The sequence below is a fragment of the Passer domesticus genome, chromosome 11 (genome assembly GCF_036417665.1).
Source record: "Passer domesticus isolate bPasDom1 chromosome 11, bPasDom1.hap1, whole genome shotgun sequence".
NCBI lineage: Eukaryota > Metazoa > Chordata > Aves > Passeriformes > Passeridae > Passer > Passer domesticus.
Window position 1 is genome coordinate 20,207,195 of NC_087484.1, and position 21,722 is coordinate 20,228,916.

At 51.0% G+C, this 21,722-nt stretch overlaps 1 protein-coding gene across 1 annotated transcript; it reads left to right on the forward strand.

Annotated features, from left to right (window-relative positions):
• The first annotated feature begins 5,697 nt into the window (after positions 1 to 5,697).
• A4GNT (alpha-1,4-N-acetylglucosaminyltransferase) lies at positions 5,698 to 9,044 on the forward strand. Its single transcript, XM_064384939.1, has 3 exons — positions 5,698 to 5,903; positions 6,590 to 7,039; positions 7,949 to 9,044. The coding sequence occupies exons 1-3, from the start codon at positions 5,787 to 5,789 to the stop codon at positions 8,558 to 8,560; spliced, it is 1,179 nt and encodes a 392-aa protein (XP_064241009.1). The 5' UTR covers positions 5,698 to 5,786; the 3' UTR covers positions 8,561 to 9,044.
• Positions 9,045 to 21,722: the final 12,678 nt, after the last annotated feature.

The window sequence follows — 21,722 nt, forward strand, 5'->3', positions numbered from 1 at the left end:
GCCTCAGTCCAAACACCAGCTCTGGACCAGCTGTGACCCTGCTTATTGTCTTCCCAGCAGACTTTTGGGGACCCAGACTCCCATGCTGGGCTGGCAGGGCACCGGTGAGGCCACGGCAGTGGCACCTGGAGCAGGGAATGGGCAGAGCCTTGGTGGGATGCTCAGCCTGCAGCATCCAGGGGGTGCAAAGAGATTGGCCTCAGCTCATCTGGATTTAAGGGGCAGGATGAGGCTGCTCCAGGCTAGAAGTTTCTACTGGAGTGATCTCCATGGAAAAATCTCCTCCTAAATCTGTGGCAAGAGTCTCAGTAGGGCATTAGGGCAGTGGGGAGAACCGGGGCAGGATGGGGAAATTTCCATGTTATGGATAAGATAAAAACTGGGCTGGAACTTTTACCATCAGCTGCTATCTCTGTCCTGGTGCTGCTGCATCTCCAGGCTCAGCAGACACTTCCCAGGGCCCTGGGAAGGGAGGGAGGAATGGACCACTGTGTAATCACAGACCCGTGTGGGTTGGAGGGCACCCTGGAGGGCACCACCCGGTGGGCAGGGATGCCATGGACCTGCTGATGGATGTGTTCACCCCCAGAGGAGCTGCCAGCGCTGGAGCTGCGTGCTGGCCACCCCGGTTCCCTGCAGGTCACCTGAAAGGATGGACCCGCGGGTGTTTGCCCAAGGGGAGGGTTCCTCACCGAGGGGTGTGCCGGCACTCCTGGGCTCCTCACCCACGTCATTGCCCCGGGGATGTTTTTCAGAGCTGGAGCCCTCCCGGCATTATTACCCGGGCTCTTATCAGCTGATTAAGCCTGGGTATCTCGCTGCCTTTCCCGTGGGAGCTGTTTGCTCTGCCTGCAGCAGCACAAGGAGCTCTCCCATCCTCCTCCAGCCCTCTCATGTACCCGGGGGAAGGATCTCTGCACCCTGCCGAGGCCGAGGGGCTGCCCCGAGCAAACGGGAGGGCCCTGGAGTGTTCATGGCTGATTTTGAAGAGCTGGCTAGATTTTTGGTGCCATCACAGGCTGTGGGGGGTATGCACTGAGAGCAGTTTTGGTGGTTTCTAAGCACTGCTGATGGAGAGAGGTGGGAGTTTGGGTGGAAAATGGATGGAAAATGGGTGCAACACGTGGTGATGCCAGCACTCATTGGCTGGACAAATCTTCCAGCTCTCCTAGTTTTTCTGGATATACAGCTTGGCCACAAATAGGAAAAGAAAGGAAAAGGATGAGGAGGAGAGAAGAACCTGAAGAACCTGCAAAGAACCTGATTGCTGCTGGTGGCTGGAGGCAGGGGTCACATCTCTGCTGGATGCTGTGGTGTCCTCACCTGGGCTGAGCAGTGCTGGGTCAGGGGGATGCACTGGGCAGTTTTCTGGGATGCCACAGCTCCACCTCTCCTTACAAATTCTGCTGTCCCAGCACAGGATGGGCACTGGAGCTCACACCCCTTACACGCCAGAGCCAGGAAAGCTCTGGGGGAATCTTTCCAGTCTGAGGTGGGTCACCCAACCCTTCTCCTGCCCCTCTCAAGGCATCCTGCTGGGGATGAGCAGAGGCTCTGAGGGATTGGGAACCTCCCCACCTGCCTGGGCAGGATGTGCTGTGTTATTTGGGAGGTGTTTGTGCAGAAGGCCCCGTTGTTGCTGTTGCAATGCATTTGCAAGGGTTAGGCCATAGTGTGCACCAGCCAGCCTGCTCCTCAGTTTGTTATCAGAGCCTGAAGAATTTGTCAAAGCTACTGAAACATAAATTGTGCTAAATTAAGAAAGAAGAGGCTGAGAAACTGAATACCAAGACCACAAGGTCTAGCCAACAGAAGATTGTAAAACCCCTAGGCTGTAACCAATCACATACTCTGAGAAATGCAGGCAGAAAACGAGTGAACAAGACAAAGACACAAATCAAGAAATGTGTACTTAGTCATTTGTAGAATCTATAAATATGTGTGTAAAGTAAACAATAAACGGCTTCTGCTTAATCATATTGGTTATTTGTCCAAGAGTCCTGAATCTCCTGCATGTTGCCTCCCTCGGAAGTATCCAGAGCACCAATCCCACTCAGCAAAGTTCTTCCTTGCCCTAGAACACCTTCCCTAGGTGTGGACGCGGATACAAAGAGAACAGGTTAAAGGAGCTGCAAGCCACCCCCAAAAGGTGCCCTTTCCCAGTCCCGCCCACCCTTTGTGACGCTGGCAGAGCCGGGGACTCACCTTTGGCATGGGAGGACCTCGCACTGCCCACTGCTGGGAGAGCTCAGCCCCAGCTGGGCCTTATCTGGGCACCAGGGCAGTGCAAACAGCAGAGCCATGAGGCTGCTGCGAGCCCTGCCAGGGCAGGACACGGCGGGGAGGCAGCGCAGCTCCTCGGGCTCCCCGGGGCCTGAGCATCGCTCCCGGCGGGGCTCCCCAGCAGCCTGCGCGCCTCGCCCGCTCCTGGCAGCCCTCAGGTGAGTTTGGCTCTGCCCCTGGGCATGCTGAGGTGGAGAATGGGCAGGCAGGTGTGGCACAGCACAGTGAGGAGCCCCTTGCTTTGCCCGGATCGGCTGCATTAATTAATCTGCCATGAGCCCCACAGCTCCTCGCACAGGTTTTCCATTGGGAAGCGCTCTCCCTGGTGTTAAGTGTGACGAAGCTGGGGTTGGTGTGTGTGCACGTGCATTGGCTTGATTGTAATTTCCTTAGAGACTCAAAAATGAACCGGTGTGTATTCACCAGACGTGTCTGTGTGGAGATCAGGGACTGGCCTGGGGTTATTCCCAGAAACAGAGGAATAACCTGTTTGCATTTGCATCCCAAAGCAAATCCCACCGGCTCTCAGGGGAAAGCTACAGAGAGGGGTGAGGTCTCTGCTTTGAATCCTAAGGGATTCCAGGAGCTGTGGGGATGGGGATTCAGTGGCAGTGGGGTTTGGCAGGGGACCGTGAGATGTGCAGTATTTGCTCGTGGTGCTTGAACTGCAGTTTGTGATGCAGCACTCGCTTTGGAGAGCTTAAAACTGAAATGAGAAAACTGAAATGGGCTCAAGGGCTGGGCAAACTGCGAGCTGCAGGTGCTGGGATTATTAATTTACTTATTTATTTATTTATTTATTTATTAAAATCCTTTTTAGCAAATGAGGAATTTTAGCTCTTTTCAAGCTGAGCCCGAGTGCCTGAGTCCCTGCTGGGCTTGTGGTGCCCCGTGGGCTGTCCTGGGGTCATCCCTCTGTGCACCACACGGACTCCAGGGTTGTGATGTGCAGGGGGTGTAGGGGCAGGACCCAGCAGCATCATTGCCCCTCTTTGGTGGCAAAATCCCACTGTATTCCCAGCGCCTGTGTCTCGTAGCCCCCTTGAGTAGTTGTCACAGGCATCTGTAGTAATCTCCCTTGTAGTCTCCCAGCCGTCCTCATCCTGCACTTGAAACACGGAAATTGCCCCAAGAAAAGAAATCTCTTTACAAGATGGGCCATCAAGGCAGCAGCCGCATCCCCGGAATCATCCCACTCAGCAGGGTAATCTATTAAATGGCCGGGATTTATTTTTAACATTCAGCTCCGCAGTCCTTTTAACTCGAGCAGGGAAGGGAACATTTTGATAACAGCAGCCTCCAGGTCAAATGTGATGAGAATTCATAACTCGCCACACAGGGGTTTTGGAAAACCAACCAAGCAAAACAATTTCCCGGAATGAGCCGATGAAGATGTGTGTTTCTCTTCACAATGTCATGCACAGAGCGGGGAGGTGTTGGAGTGGCTCCTCATTCTCTGCCCACAATTTGCAAATAAAATGCCTCCCGGACTGTTTTAAATTTGAAGGACTATTGCGAGCACGGCTTTGCTGGGCTGCTCGTAAAGACCTGAGACATCGGATCTGTCGGCCATCAAAGGAGAAATATGAATCCAGTAATGGGAATGTCCTCGTGGTCCCAACTCTAATCAAAGAAAAGCCAGGGGTTTCTGCTTCAGGGGAGTGGCATCAAGATTTAAAAAGGAACAGAGGGACTCCAGTCCCTCTGGCCAGCAGTGGAGCAGCAGCAGGGATGATTTACAGGGGCATGGAGTGGCAGGACAGGGGGAATGGCTTTAATTCCCAGAGGTTAGATGGGATATCGGGAGAAATTCCTTCCTGTGAGGATGATGAGGCCCTGGCACAGGGTGCCCAGAGAAGCTGTGGCTGCCCCTGGATCCCTGGAAGTGTCCAAGGCCAGGTTGGATGGGACTTGGAGAGCCTGGGCTAGTGGGAGCTGTCCCTGTCTGAAAGGTACAGGAGCACCACTGGGTGCCCCCAGGACTGGGATGACCCAGGTTAGACTGGAAGGATTCTCCTGAGCTTTTCTGACTCTGGAGTCTAAGGGGTGTGAACTCCAGTGGCAGGGGGTTGGAACAAAATGAGCTCTAAGGTCCCTTCCAACCCAAACCACTCTGGGCTGGAAAAAAACCAACAACCAGAATCCTGAAAATCTGGCCAAGCTGAGATTGTGAGAGAGCTGCCAGGGAGCAACTTTTTCTTTCTGTTTTCTTTTCAAATGACCAGAGTAGATTGACTGCACCTGTCTGAGAACAAGGCACAGGTGGGAAAGGCAGGAGGAAATGTGGAGCTTGAGCACTGTGGTTTATTTTAATGTCAGTGCTGGTGTCTGCCAAGCCCTGTGGGGCTGGGCTGGGCTGGGCTGGACATGTGTGTTCCACCTGAGCCCCACGGGGCAGCACAGGCTGCCTTATCTGCAGGCTCGGGAACGCGGCCGTTCCAAACCGCGGATATTTGCTCTCCATTCCCTGTCTTCCGCTCAAATTCCATATCTGCAGTGAGGCCCCAGGTGCTGCCACTCACAGCAGAGTGCAGGGACAATGAGAGAAACTGGGGATGGGATTGGAAAAATTAACATAGAATATGGAATCCCAGAAAGGTTTGGGTTGGAGGGGAACTTAAAGCTCATCCAGTGCCACCCCTGCCATGGGCAGGGACACCTTGCACTAGCCCAGCTTGCTGCATCATGGCCTTGAGCACTTCCAGGGATCCAGGGGCAGCCACAGCTTCTCTGGGCACCCTGTGCCAGGGCCTGCCCACCCTCACACCCAAGAATTTCTTCCCAAACTCCTGTGCCGTCCTGGGAACCCAGGATGTGATGAGAAACCCTGTGCAGCTGGAATGGAAAACAACACAATCTGTTATGCAGCATGGGAAGCAGCACTGATGGGAACAGTCACTGCTTTAATATTTAATTTGATGAGATACAGCTCTTGAGAAATGGATCGGGAGCTGCCACAGCTCCAAGCACAAGCTCAGCACTGGCAGGGAATTTCCATGGGGCTTGCTCCTCTCCAGACTTATCTGTATGCTGGAAGGGTGACATGGAATGAGGCTCATTAATTATCCCAGCACACAGAGCTGTGTTTCCTGCCATTCCCTTCAATCATTCAAGCACTGGGCACTTTCAGGGCCTCTTGGACATTGGGTTGTCATTCCAGGTATGTCCTCTCTGCTGGACCCTGGCTCCTGGTCCCTGCAGGGCCACTCAGGTGCAACCAGGTGTGATTTCAGGAGGGAATTTCCTTGTGTCAGCAGACAGTGCAGTGTAGATCCCATTCCATCCTGCCTCTTACCAGCAGGAACTCCCTGTGGCTGCATAGCCTCGTGTGCTGCTGGGATTGGGAGGGGAAGCTGTGCCAGGCACAAGGTGGGTCACACCAAACATGTTCCTTCTTTGTCCTTTTAGGTGGATCTCACGCCTTTCCTGGGACTGAGACTGAGCCAGCAGCAGAGCTGGTTTCCTCCCGTGCACCATTCTTGTACCTCCAGAAATCCCTTTGCATGCTCCAGAAGGTTTGGGTGTCCTCACCAGGGAGCTGGGCTTTGCAGGAGTCCAACAGTCACCGCCAGGGCAAGAGAAGGTGCTGGAAATGTAGATTTGTCAGGACTATAATCCAGGTAGGTCATAATTCCTCCCTAGTATGAAACCATCCACTTTCTATCCTCATCTGCTTCCCTCTGGTCCATCACAAGACTCCATCCCTGCAGGACTCAAATCCCTCTCATCCCTCACGGTTGAAGTGTCAGCAGAAGGGATGGATTGGGAAAAAGCCTGGGAAAAATGCTGGTGTTTTAGCTCTGGGTGACAGACCCCCAACTGAAATCACAGCCCTGTGACACTCACAGCCTCCTTGGGCACCTAATTCCATGGCCACATTTGGCTTCACAGATTCCCTGGGACAAGCACATGTTGGAATGGCACTGCAGTGCTTGGGAACAGTTTCCCACACCAGTCTGCCCCAGGGATGGCCTTGGGGCTCCTTGCCTTGCCATGGTGAGGCTTTCCACCTGCTCTGCCTGGGTTCTTCCCTCTCTGCCAAGCCCATGCCTGCACCATGGGGACACAGCTGCCCATCCCATCTCCAAGACCTCTCCTGGTTCCCCCTGCCTGTCTGGGGCCAAGGAGGTGGGACCCCAGATCTTCATCCTGGGGGGAAGAGCCCTTTGTACCCATAGAAGGATTGTCACCAGGCCTGTCACCAAGCTGCCTTCACCTTTCACTGTCCAAAGCCGTGTCGCTCCATTTCCCAGTCCTGCTGAGCAATAACTGGCTCCTCCTTTTGCTGTTCCTCATCTCTCCTTAGCACCCATGTCGGAGGCATGCCCCCAAACGCTCCAGGAAAGAAAGAATGTTGAGGAAAATCCAGATATGCCTCTGTTTCTGCTTTGTCTCGGGCATTTTGTACGAGATCTCCCTCTTGTCCAGCTGTGTCTTCTCCTACTTGCCCATGGCCCAGCACTACCTGACACCTGAGCAGGTGCTGAACCTTGGGAAAAGCATAATTTTCCTGGAGACGACGGAGCGCCTGGAGCCGCCCCCGCTGGTGTCGTGCTCCGTGGAATCCGCTGCCCGGATTTACCAGGACAGGCCCATCATCCTCTTCATGAGGGGACTCAACAACGAGACGGCCTTGGACATGAACACCAGCTACGCAGCCTTCTCCCTCTTGTCTTCCATGAAGAATGTCTTCCTTTTCCCTCTCCAGATGGAAACCGTCTTCCAGGAGACCCCTCTGCTCCAGTGGTACAACCAGGTGAGTGTTAAAACAAGTAGAAAACAGGAAAAGAGTTATAACTAGGGGTGGGAAAAGGCTTTAAAAGGAATGAGGAATGCAGGACTGTGTGAAATTAGTGACTTTCATTGTTTTGGTTGGGAACAGATTCATTTTGGCCGCGTTCTGCTGTGTATTCATCTCTCTGTTTATGGCATACGTGATTGGCCTTATCTGGAGAATCGGATTTTTTGGCAAAGGAAACATTGGTAAAAATAGATTGCAGACGTGTTTTGAGCAAACAGCCTTAATAATCTTCCCCAACAGAAGCTGGTTGAACAAAATGTGCTGCCTGAGCACTTGATAGAGCTGCCTCACTCTGACGGAGCCCACAGCAGATAAGAGATAGGGGAGATTTCAGGTTCTATAACAGCAACATGCAAAGCCAAGGTGGGATCTGGTGAGCTCCACCCTGGAAAAAGTTCCTTGGGCAAACTTCCCACAAGTAGCTTTGGTCAAACTGCTTGGGCAGGGCAGGCAGATTTCCTCCAAAGTCTTTCTTATCCTGAGAAAAAATTACTCCAAATGCCAACAAATGCCAATGAAAAGACTTCAGCCTGGTTCAAAGAGCTGGGAGGGATCTGGGAGTGTGTTAAGTGGGTTGTGTCCCTCTAAAATAGCATGGAATGACTCATGGTGGCATTGAGTTAACACTGTAGGTGCCATCAAACCACCTGGGAAATGTTCCTGCATTCCTAATGCTAACAAAGCGCTGCTCTGCTCCAGCTCCTTATCTTATCCCAGTAAAACCCAATGGCTGGAGGCAGCCAGAGCTGTCAGTGACATTTGCAGCAGTGCAGATGAGGGTTTATGGTGCCATTTGCAGCCCCGTGGATGGGTTAGATCCATTCTCTGCCTGCAGCATCACATCTCACCTTTCCCACTCCGCAGGTGGTCCCGGAGCAGGAGAAGAACTGGGTGCACGTCAGCTCTGACGCCAGCAGACTGGCGCTCATCTGGAAGTACGGGGGCATCTACATGGACACGGATGTGATCTCCATCCGGCCCATCCCCCAGCAGAGCTTCCTGGCCGCCCAGAAGTCGCGCTTCTCCAGCAACGGCATCTTCGGCTTCCCCGCCCGCCACAAGTTCATCTGGGACTGCATGGAGAACTTCGTTCTCAAGTACAACGGCAACATCTGGGGCAACCAGGGCCCCTTTTTGATGACCAGGATGCTCAAAACACTCTGCAACCTGACAGATTTCCAAGGCACCGAGGACCACAGCTGCCAGAACATCTCCTTCCTCAACCCCCAGCGTTTCTACCCCATCCCATACCCAGCCTGGAGCCGGTACTACCAGGTGTGGGACAAAAGCCCCAGTTTCAACCACTCCTACGCGCTGCACCTGTGGAACTTCATGAACCGCAACCGCAAGGTCGTGGTGGCCGGCAGCAACACCCTGGCTGAGAAACTCTACAAAACCTATTGCCCCAGCACCTACGAGGACCTGATCCAGAATGCCAAGCACAGGGATCTCCCAGACCCTGAGGAGGTTGAGTGACATGGAGCAAGGAGGAGAGGGGTGATGCTTCCAGCCAAACACAAATCCCACTCGGGCTTTGTAGGAGAAAGAAAGAACTTTCCATGCCCACCATTCCTATTCCCTTGGGATGCTGAGAATGGTGGTGGGTATCCATCAGACGTGGCCTCCAAGGACTCCTTTGCCTCAGTTCTGTTTCCTGATAGGTGCTCATGGACCAAGCCTTCCCAAATCCAACAGACTTTGAGCCTGTTCACAAGCTTCTCCAAGGGAAAAGTTCCTAAAGAGAGGGATGGCCTCCCAAGAGAAATGTTGTCTCTGCTTCTCTTGGAACTAGCAGCAGCTTCCCACGTCAGAAAAGTTGGAAGCACAACAGTCTTTGGACTGGAGCCTCCAGGGCAAAAGAGGAGAAACCCAAACCACTGTCTTTTTCTGGTGTTTTCCTCACATGGACTTTACACCCTACGTTTTTGAGAGGGACTTCAGTATGAGTGAAAATAAAAGAGTTCACAAACCAACACTCCTCTGATCTCACTTCTCCCTGAAAAATGAGTCACATTTTCCAAAGGTTTTTGCTCCCACACTTTTACTTTGTGTTTTGCCAGAAATTGGCTGCTCTGCCCCATCACCCCAGGTCAATCCTGGCTGTAGAAAGTGTGCCTGGAAAGGGGATGCTGAGACACAAAGGAAGGATAGGGATGGTCCTCCAGGTTCCCAAATCCCTCTTAAATAAATGGATTCCAATGGACATGACGTGGTCACCCATGTCCACCTGTGCAAAAATCCCATTTAATCCCAACAGGGCTCCCAGTGAGCAATCCCCTTCCAGATAGTCTCTTTCCCAGGAGAATGCCAATCCACCCAATTCCCTAAAAAGAAGCCGAGCTTGCAGATCTCTGCTGAGTCTCTCTAACAGCTGGTTTTAACTCAGGAGCAGAAAGGTGGGGATCTGTCTCCGTCATCCAATGTTTGCCGTGTGCACAATGCTATCTCCTGCAAACACAGCAGCTGCTGAGCCGGCTGCAGCTCAGAATTTGGGATTCAGCAGGAGAAGGGAGCCCTCTGCACACAGGGTTTGTGTGCTCCTGTGTTTGGGCAAAGGGCTTCTCCTTGCCCTGTGTTCCCCCAAAGTCACCCTGGTGTAAGGCCCAGTGGTGCCAAGGCGAGTGCTGGTCGCTGTTGGAGCAGGAGCATGACACTAGGGAATATTTTTCCTGTGTCCTCACCCCTCCTGTGCCCTGCAGGACATGCCTGTGGAGAGAGATGGACCCACACCCAGGCAACTCTGGGAGCATCTGCTTTGTGGATGTCTCAGCTCAGGACACCTTTCACAAGCCCAGGGTACTCCAAGCCCTGTCCAACCTGGCCTTGGACACTCCCGGGGATCCAGGGGCAGCCACAGCTTCTCTAGGCACCCTGTGCCAGGGCCTCACCTCCCTCACGGGGAACAATTTCTTCCCAATATCCCATCTAAATCTGCTCTCTGAGCATGGATGAGACTCTGCCCATGGCTACAAGAAACCCACAAGGTTGGACAGGGCTTGGAGCACCCTGGGATAGTGGGAGGTGTCCCTGCCCAAGGCAGGGCTGGAACAGGATGGGCTTTAGGTCTTCTTCAACCCAAACCAGTCTGGGATTCCAGGATTAAATTATTGAGGGAAATAATTCAGAAATTACTGAAGTTGTATCCTATCATGGCCAGTGAGAAGACCCAAAATTGTCAGCAGCAGACTTTGTACCTGGTGGCACATCTTCTGCCCTCGGAAAGACATCCCAACAGCAAATAAAAATCCAGGGAGCTTCCCTAGCTGTGAGGGGAAGAGGTGGCTGCAAACCCATTTTGCCACATTCCCATCTTCTTGCTCCTTTTTTGCCTCAGCTCTCATCCTGGGCAGCAGCCCTAGGCCACAAACAACCAGGAAAAGAAGACAAGTAAAATAATAGTAATGAAAAAAAAAATACTCCTTGGCTCATTAAGAGCATTTAAGCAGATGTTTAACTCTAAGCAGCCTTAAAATATTTGCTGAGTTTAGACTAAGCCTAATTTCAAGCCCCATTTCAAGCCCATCCTGTGATGTTTTACTCTATTTGGCACTCATTAAACACAAACTATCACATGAATATCGTCAGCAGGAGTCACCCACCGGGGTGTCATCTATCAGAGTAATGCTTTAAATTCCAGTTGAGAGCATCTTTTCCTTGTCATCAGATCTCAGTGACACGTGGGGTGTGACAGGATGGCACCTGATGGCCAGGTGATTGTGTTTGGGAAGGAAAGACCCTGAGCTGGCCCCTGTCAGGTATGATCACCTGAAGGGACACAGCTCTTGGGGAATCTCCGTGCTCAATTTGCTCTCTTCTGCTCTGGTTTTGAATGCATTTAATAATAACATTCTGCAGAGAGAGGAAAAAATTTCCAAAAATTACCGAAAGATGATCTGTGATGCCCAGTCTGTTTCTGTACAGATCCAACTGCTCTCAGCAAACAAAACTGAAGGTAATGATGGCATTTGAAGTGAATCAATTTGGAAGTAGATACATTTTTCATAACTTCCATTCCTTCAGAGCACAATCTCTTCTCTGTGTCCCTCTCTAACAGCCATGGAGTCCCCACAGGGAGCTGCTTCCCCTCACGTGAGCCATGGACTGGACATTTCCAGTCCTTCCACTGTCAACACAGCTCACAAACCAAAATTGTCCCTTGGCATGGCAGGTAGATCCCAGAGGAATGAGATTTCCATGAGATCTCCATCAAGTTTCACAGCAAAAGGATGGCCTTGCCGCCTCCAAACAATGCTAATGGTTATCTGCATACAAACAGGGAGCTCAGACCTGCTGTGGATCCTTCATTGCAGTTCAGGGAAAGGAAAAAGGGGATTTCTGCTCCCTAATGCAGGCAGAAAATAAAACCAGTCCTAAAGCAGGGCTGGCTGCTGGCAAATACCCAAGGGGGACATTGTGACCCCTTTGACATCCTCAGCCAGTGGCCTTGAGGTCAGAGGTTGTTCCCCAGGGTCTGGTGCCCTCCCCAAAGGGACAGTTGTGTCCATGCTATCCATATAGGAATAGCAGGTGTTGACCAGGACTTGCTTCCATGCTGGGGGCTCAGCTCCTTTTTGACCCTCTCAGGCCTTTTCTTCCTGCAGGGACCCAGGAGGTGACCAAAGTGGTGAAGATCCATCAGGTGGTGCTGGAGCTGGGACCATCCCTGTCCCCAGAGCACCGGGATGAAGCTGGCTTTGGGCTCAGGGAGTTGTGTGGATGGGGTAGTGCTGGGCAGAGCTGCTGGGGCACAGAGGGGATGAATCCCCTGGCTGGGCAGCTCCACGGCCAGCACTTCCCTGCAGAAGCTGGGACTTTGGGAAAGCTGTGGGCAGGAATTAATCCAATCTGGGGAGGAAGTTGCTGCTTCGTGAGGGCTGTGAGAGCAAGCAGTTCCTTGCTCTGGGACTGCTGGGACCCACCAAGGGGGAGCAGGGTCCCCCCAGCCCCTGCCCAGTCCTTGCTGGTACCAGCACCCACCTCAGGGAGGACTGACAGGGAAGCTGCTGAAAGCCCTGCAGAGGAACCCAAACCTCCAGGAGCAGTGCCACCCCATCCTGGAGCAGTGTCACCCCATCCAGCAGCAGTGCCACCCCATTCAGAAGCAGTGCCACCCCATCCTGGGGCAGTGCCACCCCATTCAGAAGCAGTGCCACCCCATCCTGGGGCAGTGCCACCCCATTCAGAAGCAGTGCCACCCCATCCTGGGGCAGTGCCACCCCATCCAGGAGCGGTGCCATTCCATCCTCGAGGATATGTTGGAGGAAGAGCTGGAGAGCCCATAGGTCAACAGGGTACATCTGTCCTTCCAGTGCCACCAGCCCTGAGCTGCTCCAGGGACACAATTACTGCTCCTAAGTGGATTTTTTTTTTTTTTAATTGGGGGAGCAACCCAAACAGCAGTAAAAACCCACCCACCCATCTGGAAAAATCCTCTCTCTGAGAGGCAGGTGGGATGGTGGAGGTAGAAGCACAGGGTCACACAGGGAATGCACTTCCCTTCTCCCACCTCTGAGGCTGCTTTTTAGGATCTCTCCAGCAAATCTGCCTCTCCAGCAGCCTTTTCTGCGCTAAATTACCCAGGGAAGTAATCTCCTGAGGGAAGGAGGGTGTGGAGGGCGCGGCAGCCCCCGGCACGGGGATTTCAAGGGATCATTCACCGTCCAAGCCCTGTTCATGCCAAGCATGTTAAGCAGCTGCTCCCGAGCTCCGGCAATGCAACACCACCACCTAGCCCCGCTCGGAGCCGGTGCAGGGCGCGGGCAGCCCGGGATGCTCCGGCTTGGAGCAGGGCAGCACCGCTGCGCCCGTGTTGCCACATTTCTCACCAAAGAGAAAAGCGAGGCACAATTCTTCCCAAGGATGTCTGAGATTCACATTCTCTGAAGCTCAGAGAAAGGGAGAACACAATTCTTATCACTTGCTGTGCCTGTGTTGTGCCAAAGCAGAATGCAATATGGAGATTTTTTACCCAAAGTGGGGATGTTTTGTTTCCTTGGCCTGTCAGGGCCAGGAGAGTGTGTGTGTGTCAGACTGTCACAAGACAGTCACAAGGGAATCAGATGATGAGTGCAGCTCTGAGCAGTTGTGTGCAGGGTGAGTGCATGGCAGATTCAGTTTAGATGCAATGTATATAGTATAGTATAGCATAATAAAGTAATTAATTAGCTTTTTTATATCCATGAAGTCCTCCTCATCATTCTCTCTCCCTCACCAACATCGGAGTTGCCTTTGATTTGCATTATTTCGGGTGCCAAAAGTGCAAAGAAAAATGCAGTGACTCAGTGACTTTTCCCGTGAATGTTTCCTGGAGATGGTTTTAAGGAGCATTCCTGGGATTGTTTCACTGCATGGCACATCCCCCTTTCCCTGGAACATTATTTGGGAATGCTGAGGGGGTGTGAGAGGCAGCAGAGGTGCCCAGAGCCAGACCCACACCCTGCCCTTCACTTCTCATATTTTACACCCCCAGGACATTCCTGGTCACAAAACTCCCTCGTGCTGCAAATACCTCCCAAGAGAAATGCTGCACATACCCCACAGCCTGAAAATTCCCAAAAGGGAGTCTTCAGCAGTCTTCCCTAAAGCAGACATGGGCTGTACCTTGGGATATGTATAGTTGGGATCTTCCCTGGGATTTGGACAGGGCCTGGAGCTCGAAGGATGCTCTGAGAGATGGGTAGTGTTGCTGAGGGCTTGTGCCTTGTCCTGGGGGATGACAATGCCAGGCTCATGTGCCTCAGGTTGTGAAGAGAATTTCCACTTGGACCTGCAAGAGACTCCAGGCTCTGGTGAGTGTCTCAGCAGCAGCCCAAGGATCACAAATTCCCTGCTCTCCTCCACCTGAGGTGATGCCTTGTGAAGGCTGACCTAGGACAGAGGCTAGGCAGAGTTAAAGAATAAAGCAGAGATTTATTAAAAGGCCTCCATGGATGCACCTTGGGCAGCACAAGAGCCCAGCCAGGGCTACGCCCAAGATGAACCAAAATGGTCACAAAATGGGTCCACCAGCCACGGGGTCTCTCACTTTTATAAATTCTGGTCCATTTTCATATTGGAGTTAATTGTCCAGTTATAGCTTTAGGTTATGAAGTCCCATCTTTCTTGTTTTTCTCTCTTCAGTCAGTTGTTTATACTCCTGGGTCTGAGATTTGGATCATTTGTCCTTGGTCCCCAGCTAGAGAAGGAATTGTTCTGTCTCTCTACTCTGTGCAGAGAGCTCACCATCCCCTAATATGAAGCTCAGAACTACACACTAAAGCAGCACAGAATCTGAAAAATAGAAAAGCCAAAACCCGAGGCATCAGAGGGATGAGCTGGTCCAGCAGGGATGAGAAAAGCAGGCAGTGCAGGAGGCCCAGCACAGCTTTGCCTCCACAGCTCTCCCTCATCCCAGGTGAGGGGACATTGTGTCCTCTAAACACAAGGACTGGGACACCTGTACCCACAGCCATGGGATGCTGTGCCCTGACCCAGGGGGTGATGCCCCGAAATGCCCAGAAAAGGGCACTTGGGCTGGTGCAATCTCTGCACTTGCTCTTTGCATATTGATCCCATGTGGGCTGACCTGAAATAGTCAGAAAAAAGTCCTGACTGCTCCCCAAAGCTAAGCAGGGTGGAATACAGCTCTGGCAGTGCTTGCAAATCCCTTTTCCCCCCTTTTCCTACATCACCTCATGCCATGTGGGCCCACAGGCCTAGCAGGGATTTCCTGGGGATTCCCTTACTCTCTCCCAGCTCAAATCCCAAATCCCCCAGGCCCCTGGGAGGGTCACAGCCTCTGGGGACACCAGCTGCAGTAGAGCTGATCCCCAAAGCTGCACAGCCTGCCCCACAGCCCTCCTGGCACTCCCTGGAGCACCCCCCACACCCCCAAAGCCAGAAATCCCCACTGAGGACTTGTGCCATGGTGGAAGTGGGTCCCACCAGGCCCTCTTGGTCTCCAGGCAGTGCCCTGGCCCTGGGTATTCCAAGTGCTGCCCAAACACCTCTGGAAGTTCTCGGGTGGTGGGTGATGTGACACCCCAGAAGGGTTTGTTTGGGAAAGAGCTTTCCTGGGGACTCCCTGCTCATTTGGGATGACTCAAAGAACAAACCAAAGCAACCTGAGGGCTTGTACCCACTGTGTGGGACTGGGGACAAACGTGGAATTTCCCACTGTGGTTTCACTCCTTACTCCCTTCCCAGAACCTTGGGCAAAGGCATGAAGAAATTGTCTTGGGATTTGGAAACAAAAGTAATAAAAGTATAAAATAAAAACTTGGAGAAACTGTGCAGAAATGCAGAGAAGGAACAACTTGGGCTGAGAAGGAGGTGGCAGCAGAGAAGAAGAAGAGCTCAAGAGCAGGTGAGGAAGAAGAGTAAGTTATTTGCTCCAGGAGCAAGAGGAGTAGGATTTAAGCTCAGGGGGAGGTTTTAAACTCAGGGGCAGGTTTTAAACTCAGGGGGAGGTTTTAAGCTCAGGGGGAGGTTTTAGGCTCAGGGGGAGGTTTTAAACTCAAGGGGAGGTTTTAAGCTCAGGGATTGGTTTCAAGCTCAGGGATTGGTTTCAAGCTCAGGGATTGGTTTCAGCTCAAGCAAAGCAATACTGAACACAGACAAGGCACAAGTGGGAATTGTTGGAGATCCCAGCAGCCAGGTGTGTGTGGTCAGTGGGTGTGATGGACCTGAGCATGGGGAATGTGGAACTGGGTCACAGCCACATCCACACCGGTCCTGGAAAAACCCCTGGATGCCAGGGCACACAGATCACCCTGTGGGGGAAGCTCTGCCCACTGAGTGAGCTCAGCAAGGCCCAAAACCAGCCAAGGAACTCCAGGTATCCCGTGCCAATCCACAGGGGTTCTTTTGGGCAGAATTTACATTAAAATAATAAATAGAAAAGGCACGTGGTACCTTCTTCCCAGCTCCTGCCCATCAGTAGGGCCACAGGGAAGAGTTTGGGCACAGGGAATTCAAGCCTTCAGCAGCAGATGTGGCCCTTGGCCCTTCATCCAGCAGCACACATCTGTCCTTTACCTAATGTTTGTTCATTCACTCCTTTTTTGGGGGAAAAAATCATTATTCGTGCAACTGGGAGCAAAACAGTACCTGCCAGGGAAAAGCTCTTTGGAACAAATCTAGAGCTAATTGGAGTGATGTAATGGTGAAATAATGGAATTACTAATAGAGGATTTAAAACAACCTCAGTTTATGGGGAGAACTAGTGTAATTACAGGGGTGGCAGTGTCAGAATTAAATTGCTTCTTACACAGAAAAAAAATTACAAAGATTTTACCCAAGGAAGGCCTGGCACAAACAATGGAAAGATTTATTTTTCCTTGTTGCAATAAAAATTAAATTCCAGGCCTTCATCTGGAAAAGTTAGAAATAAGTTCATCAGCATATTCAAAATAAAAATGAGGATTTGGGGACATTTTCAAGCCATGGAAGTAGAGGAATGTTCTCCTCTGTGGTGTCCTGATGCAATGATGGCGTTTGCCCCTCTTGGCTCTGATTTTTGGAATTGCTTTTTAGGATCTTTCCAGCAAATCTGCCTCTCCAAATCTGTCAGCAAGAGCCCTTCCCTGTGAATCAGTGATGCCGGGGAGGAGACAGATGGTGGGGACAGCGAGGTGACAGCGCTCTGCCAGCAGCCACTGGATGGTGCCACAGGACCAGGAACGAGCAGCAGCCGCTCTGCAGCACCCTCAGGGCTGCTCTGAGCTCTCCTTTTGGGAAAACCCCAGTGCTGGGGCTCTCCCGAGGCTGGTCAGTCACCGAGGAGGATAAATGACATTTCCTAGGTGTGATTTCTCCTCTCCCTCCATCACAGGGGCTGATAGTGCCAGGAGCTCTGGAGCCTCAGCAGCTCTCCCTGGACATCCTTAGGGCACAGACACGACCCCCTTCCCATGGGATGTGGCATCCCACAGGCTTGGGGCAGATCTCCACACTGGACACACTCTTGATTCTTTAGCAGCTTTCCTTCTCCTCATTTTCCACTTTCTCCTCTTTCCTCACTCTCCTCTCTGCCCAAGATCCAGGAGGTGATGGGAGAAGTCTCATTTTCTGCTGCAGGAGGAACCTGGCCTGAACTCACTTGGATAGAGACCCCAGCCCCAGCTGCTGTGTCCTCCCTCCTTTCCTTCTGGAATCAGTGGGAAATCCAACCCCAAGGAAGACTCTTTGCACTGTGGACATGACAATGTCAGCTTGACCCCTTCCAGAGCTCATCTGTGTAAATTAAGTTCATTTTCCTAATTCTATCTGTATTTTGAATATTTCTAGCAGTGCATTTATGATCTTGGTCTCCACAAAATATGAAATTTGGGAAGACATAACAGGAAAACTAGCACACAATTCCTCTTCTCTTTTCCAACCCACTCCACTTCTGGTTCGGACTCTTACCCTTCCTTATTTCCCACATTTCCAGCTGGGTTTTAACATTAGGAAGCAGGACACATCCAAGTCCAACAAGCTTTATTCCTCTAGGGAAAAAAAAAATTAAATAAAGTTTTCTGCACAACTGTTCAGAAATAAGCAGAAAAACCCTTTTTACCTGTAGAAAGTTCCAGGTGGCAGTGAGAATTTGTTCCTTGGAGGGGCTGACAGGAAACCCTGGCTGGGCACTGGTGCTGTCACCACCCAAAACTAATGGGAGAACAAATTCCTGCCCCAAAGAGCAAACAGGCAGGAAAAGGGCAGAAAGCAGGAGCTGTTCTGCCTCACTGACGTGGCAAACCTGGTGCCAAGGCAGGTGCCTGCTCGTTCAGCTGCCAGCAAGTGCAAGAATCACTTTTCTGTTGGTTTTCCCAGCAGTTTTCCTGCCTGAGGTGCTTTTGGTGAGCTTCAAAGTCCAAGTGATGTGGAAAAGTGGGGGGAAACTTCTCCTATATTTGGGAAAGTCCAGAAATAGCTGAGAGCCTCATGCCAAGAGGAAGGTGGCACTCAGGAGCTGAGATGTGGAAAAGAGATTTTGTTCCACATTGGGCATCTTGAGCCAGCGTATTCCATGGGAAGCTGGGATCAAATCCACGCTGTTGCTGTGCCCTGCCAGCCCAGGCTTTTTGGTCAGGCTCAGCCCACAGGCTGGGAAACACATCCCTGTCCTTGCTGCTCAACCCCCAGAGGCTTGGCCTCCAAGTCCAAAAATCCCAGGGTGGTTTGGGTTGGAAGGGACCTTAAAGCCCTTTTTGTTCCACCCCCAGGAACATCTTCCCATAAACCAAGTTGCTCCAAGCCCTCTCCAACCTGGCTTAAAACAACTCCCAAAGATTTGTTAAGTGATGGATGGTGCAATCCTTGCATCCTGGCTGGGATTTGGAGGAGCAGGGACTGTCCCACACTCCAGGTTTTCCCTGGGCATGGTTTTCCCTCAGCCCTTACCCCTCTGCCCTGCCCTGGGTGTAACTCCATCCCTTCCAAACTGCTCCTCTTAAAATCTCACAGGTTTTTATTTGCCTCCTAATTTTGTGTTTAGCTCAGCACAGCACAGAGGGTTTCCCATGGTCTCCACCAACTGCTGCCACCTCATTTCTCCTGCCAGAAGTGATTCCTTTGGCTTTATCCTCTCTGGAGTCTCTGGGAACAGTAAAACAAAGCCCAGAGCCAGCAAGACAAAGATCTGGCCAATTAAAAGAAAGAGAAATCACTCAGATCAGTGGGTTTGTGGGTTTTGTTTTTCCCATTGACTTTTTCTTCATGGCTTCCTGTTACTGGCAATACTTTTATAAATCATCACTATACAAGGGAATATCAATAAATATTCAACCCACAGCACTAACAAGCCCTGAATGCAGCACAGATCTCCCAAAGCCGAAAAAAAAAATAATAAAGGAAAATAAAAATCCTATCAAATTTATTCAGCTGGAATATCTCACCCAGAGAGCTATTCTCCCATAATATTTGGGGCAAGCACAGTGTCATAAATCTTAGTGCCATTAATCCATAGACTCATTCATCTCTGTTCAACTCTATAAAAGCAATAACCTTGTCACTATAGGGAGGACGATTGGGCTTTTAATTGCATATAGATTTCAGGAGAGTTCTTATCTCCTAGTCCAATTTGTAGCTCCAGTTTGTCCCTTGGTCAAACTCCATGCAAATCCAGCGTGCTCTCACACAGTCCAGTTGTTGCAGGGGCTTGGAAAGAGCCTGCTCAGAGCTGTCAGATAATGCACCCAGCCTTTGCAGGCTCAGCTTTATTAGACAAGCCTAGATTTAATTAGCTTGTCTGAACGGGAAATGCATTTTTCAGAGGACGATCAAATTTATGGAAACAAAACCCCAACAACTGTTCATGAGTTCCCTCACTCATCTCCCTTGGTTTTACAAGTGCTACCAAATCTATCCCTTGCAGTTTATGGTCAATAAAAAAAATAAATTTAAAAAATTTTAAATTAAATTAGAGTTTAAAAAATCAAATTAAAATTTAAAAAATTTTAAAATTAAAAAGAAAATAATATTAGAACTTTAACTTAAATAATTTAATTATTTAATTTTTTAAAAACAGAAAATTATAAAATAATAATGAAAAATAATTTTTTAAAAGGTGGAAGAAGGTTCTCTTCCCTCCCTCAACAGGAACAGCAGCTGGAAACTGCTGGAAACTCACAGGGCCATGTGTTCTGCTGCCTCTGGGACCATTTTTTTTCCAGGCTTTACTCAGCCAAGCAGCTCCAGAGGCCCAAACCTCCTTGCTGCTGTGCAATTGGCCAAACCAGCAAGCCCAGCTCAGCCCAGCAAATCTGGACCTGCTCCTCCCAGCCCACAGCCAGGCAGGATGGATTTGGTCCAGCGCTGTGTGCTCCACACGTGCTGCTCCTCCCATGTGATGGATCTCAGAGCCCAAATTCACACCCCTGAGGCTGAAGGGTCTCCCTGCAATGCATGGCGTGGGGGGCAGAGGTTGTGTTTGGGGTGGGTGGCCCCAGGGTGGTCCCCAGGCAGCACCTGGGCAAGTGTCCCCTTCTCTCTGCACTGGGGGCTGTGGATGTGGCTCAGGGGTTTGTGTCCTTCACATAACAGCACTGAGCCATGATGAGCTGTCACCAAGACATTGGGTCATCCTCAGGGTGCTTCTGGATCATTACATCCAAAAAATAATTAGGGTATCACAAAAAAATTATGGTTTTTTAGCCTTCTGGGATGCAGAGGAAAGCTTGGAAAAGGGAACTTTGGCCTCAGTAAATTCAAGGCTTAGAGAAGACATCAGCTCAGCCAAAAAGGGGATACTTGGGTCTGTGTCCAAGTCAAGGAATTACAGAATCATGGAATGGTTTGGGTAGGAAGGGACCTTAAGATTCATCTGGTCCCACCCTTGCCATGGGCAGGGGCAGGGGCACCTTCCACTATTCCAGGTTGCTCCAAGCCCTGTCCAGCCTGGCCTTGGACACTTCCAGGGATCCAGGGGCAGCCGCAGCTTCTCTGGGCACCCTGTGCCAGGGCCTCAGCACCTTCACAGCCAAGAATTTCTTCTGTATATCCAACCTAAATCTCCCCTCTTTCAGTCTGATGCCATTTCCCCTTGTCCTGTCACTCCAGTCCAAATATCCTCTCTCCCTGTCTCCTGTTGGCTCCTTCAGGCACTGGAAGGCCACAGTGAGATCATCCCTGGTCTCCTCTCCAGGTGAACAATCCCAGCTGTGCCAGCCTTCCCTCCCAGCAGAGCTGCTCCATCCCTCTGCTCACCCTGGTGCCTCCTCTGGACTCTCTCCAGCAGCTCCAAATGCAAACCCTGAGTTCTCTCTGCAGCAGGAGCTGCAGTTCCGTGGCTGTGGCTGTGGATTCCCCCTGTGCTGTCATTCCCAGCAATGATGTTCACCACCCTCCGTGGTGCTGAGAACAAGATAAGGTCCCTTAGGGCCACAAACACAGGAGCAGCTGTAACACCAAGTGTAGTTACGCCACAACCAGGCTCATAAATAAATGATTCTCTGCTCCGGAATGGGATTTTTTTCAGCAGAGTTCACTGCATTAAAATATTTCATCCTGCGAGTTTTCGGCCGAGGCAAGGAAATGAAAACTGATGCTGGAAGATTAGGAGCCCAGCGAGGGCAGGAATTCCTGGATACAGCTCTCTCTCAGCTCCCCATAAGGCTCCTGGCCCTAATCTTGTCATCTACACGCCTGCACACATCAAAGTGTGACCGAGAGATAGCCGGCTCGGGGACTTTGTCACATCATTTGTGTAGCAGAAAAATAAAATGTAACTTTCAAAGCTGTTTCCTTGGGAATTTTTTTTTAGTTCTAACTCAGCCGTAAACCTGCATTTCAAATTTTTCTGGGTGTTTTCCTGCCTTTCTCTTTCCCCTGTGTACCTTTCCCTCAGCACCACTTATGTGTTTCCTATCTAAATTAAACATTCCTGGGCTTTTCAGCCCCTTTCCAGTGGAGCCTGAGAACATACCCGCCATTTTTCTGCCCTCCTAAGAACAAATAAGTGTTCAGAAGTGTTTAATCTGTACCCTGAAACTTGCTGCACTCTACTCCTCAGCAAGCTCAGGGTCCCACCAAGGATCTCTGACTCCATCATATCCCTGATTTGGGGCTCCCCAATAATTACTAATCTGATTGTCTGATATTTTCTCACATGGTGTGACTCATTGGGTCTTACTAAGGAAATAAAACACCCCAACCTTTTCTTTTTTCCCTCCACCAC